Source organism: Lontra canadensis, unplaced genomic scaffold (assembly GCF_010015895.1).
Source record: "Lontra canadensis isolate GAN:19392208 unplaced genomic scaffold, GSC_riverotter_1.0 scaffold6017, whole genome shotgun sequence".
Taxonomy (NCBI): domain Eukaryota; kingdom Metazoa; phylum Chordata; class Mammalia; order Carnivora; family Mustelidae; genus Lontra; species Lontra canadensis.
In genome coordinates this window covers 1-1,300 of record NW_022636998.1, presented here as the reverse complement: position 1 = coordinate 1,300, position 1,300 = coordinate 1, and the positions used below count along the sequence as shown (strand labels likewise).

Here is a 1,300-nt window from a genome sequence, read left to right as displayed (position 1 = left end):
CCTTGCCGCCGGTCGACTTGCGCGCCGTCTGCTTCGTGCGGGCCATGACACGTCCGCAGGAGAGGAATCCGGCCAGAAAGTAGCCAGCCGCAGTTCCTGACCGTATTTATAGATCAGTCTGGTTCGCAGGTCCCGCGTTGTGATCTAATTGGTTCTCAGGTTGCTTTCGCGAGAAATGATTGGGTTGCCGTTAAGATTTGAATATAGAATCAAAGTTTATTTCTTTTTCATATTTACTCCTAGTTTACTTGAAATTGAGTTCATAAAAGTGAGATTCCATTTAGAGTCGATTTGCGTGCACTACATTCATGGCATTTTTGTGAAAAGGCAAAAACGAAGAAATAAAATAATTTTTAGTAAGAATGCCGTCCGCCAAAAATTTAAAAAGCCCGCCGTGACATGTGATTGGCCGGTTATCTCTCCTTTGTTTTCTTTTCTTTCTACGTTTTAGACTTTCAGACAGCAACTTTGAATATACTGTATTTATAATTACGTACATTTGTATGTAAAGTGTGCACTTTTATACTAACAAACAGTTTTCAACGTGTGGATATATTTTGGTCTTGATTACTATAGTTGTCATTTACATAGCTTACACCCCTAAGTTAGGTCCTGACAGAATTGTAATTTCCTTAAGACTCTTCGTGCATTTGTAAACGTTTTACTTAACTCACTTCATGAATCTGTAATTTTACAGCATAGGGATGTAAGTAACATTTTAAATAGAAATGAATTCTTTGTAGCCATTAGGGGAGCATGAGCTACCCAGTAGTTAAAATAGGAAACATTTAAAACAGTCATAGTGTAACAAATTTCCCTCAATTCAAATGGTCAAGATGTAGGGAAACACGTCACCTAGGGTTTGTAGGTATTTCAGCGCTTTTTAGAAAATATGGGTGGCTCTTAAAAGAGCCTTTGGTTGACGGGAGAGGGAGTGCTGGTTTTGTTAACATTTCATTTTCCCTTGGCCTTGTGGTGGCTCTCGGTCTTCTTGGGCAGCAGCACGGCCTGGATGTTGGGCAGCACGCCGCCCTGCGCGATGGTGACGCGGCCCAGCAGCTTGTTGAGCTCCTCGTCGTTGCGGATGGCCAGCTGCAGGTGGCGCGGGATGATGCGCGTCTTCTTGTTGTCGCGCGCCGCGTTGCCCGCCAGCTCCAGGATCTCGGCCGTCAGGTACTCGAGCACGGCCGCCAGGTACACCGGCGCGCCGGCCCCGACCCGCTCCGAGTAGTTGCCCTTGCGGAGCAGGCGGTGCACGCGGCCCACCGGGAACTGCAGGCCCGCCCGCGACGAGCGCGTC

At 46.9% G+C, this 1,300-nt stretch overlaps 1 protein-coding gene across 1 annotated transcript; it reads right to left on the bottom strand.

Annotated features, from left to right (window-relative positions):
- Positions 1–926: 926 nt before the first annotated feature.
- Positions 927–1,296, bottom strand: LOC116863949 (histone H2A type 3-like; the record flags this gene model as incomplete). The annotated part of the gene is made up of 1 exon (XM_032851224.1): positions 927–1,296. A coding segment is annotated over one exon (342 nt), but the record flags the coding sequence as incomplete, so codon positions are not given.
- Positions 1,297–1,300: the final 4 nt, after the last annotated feature.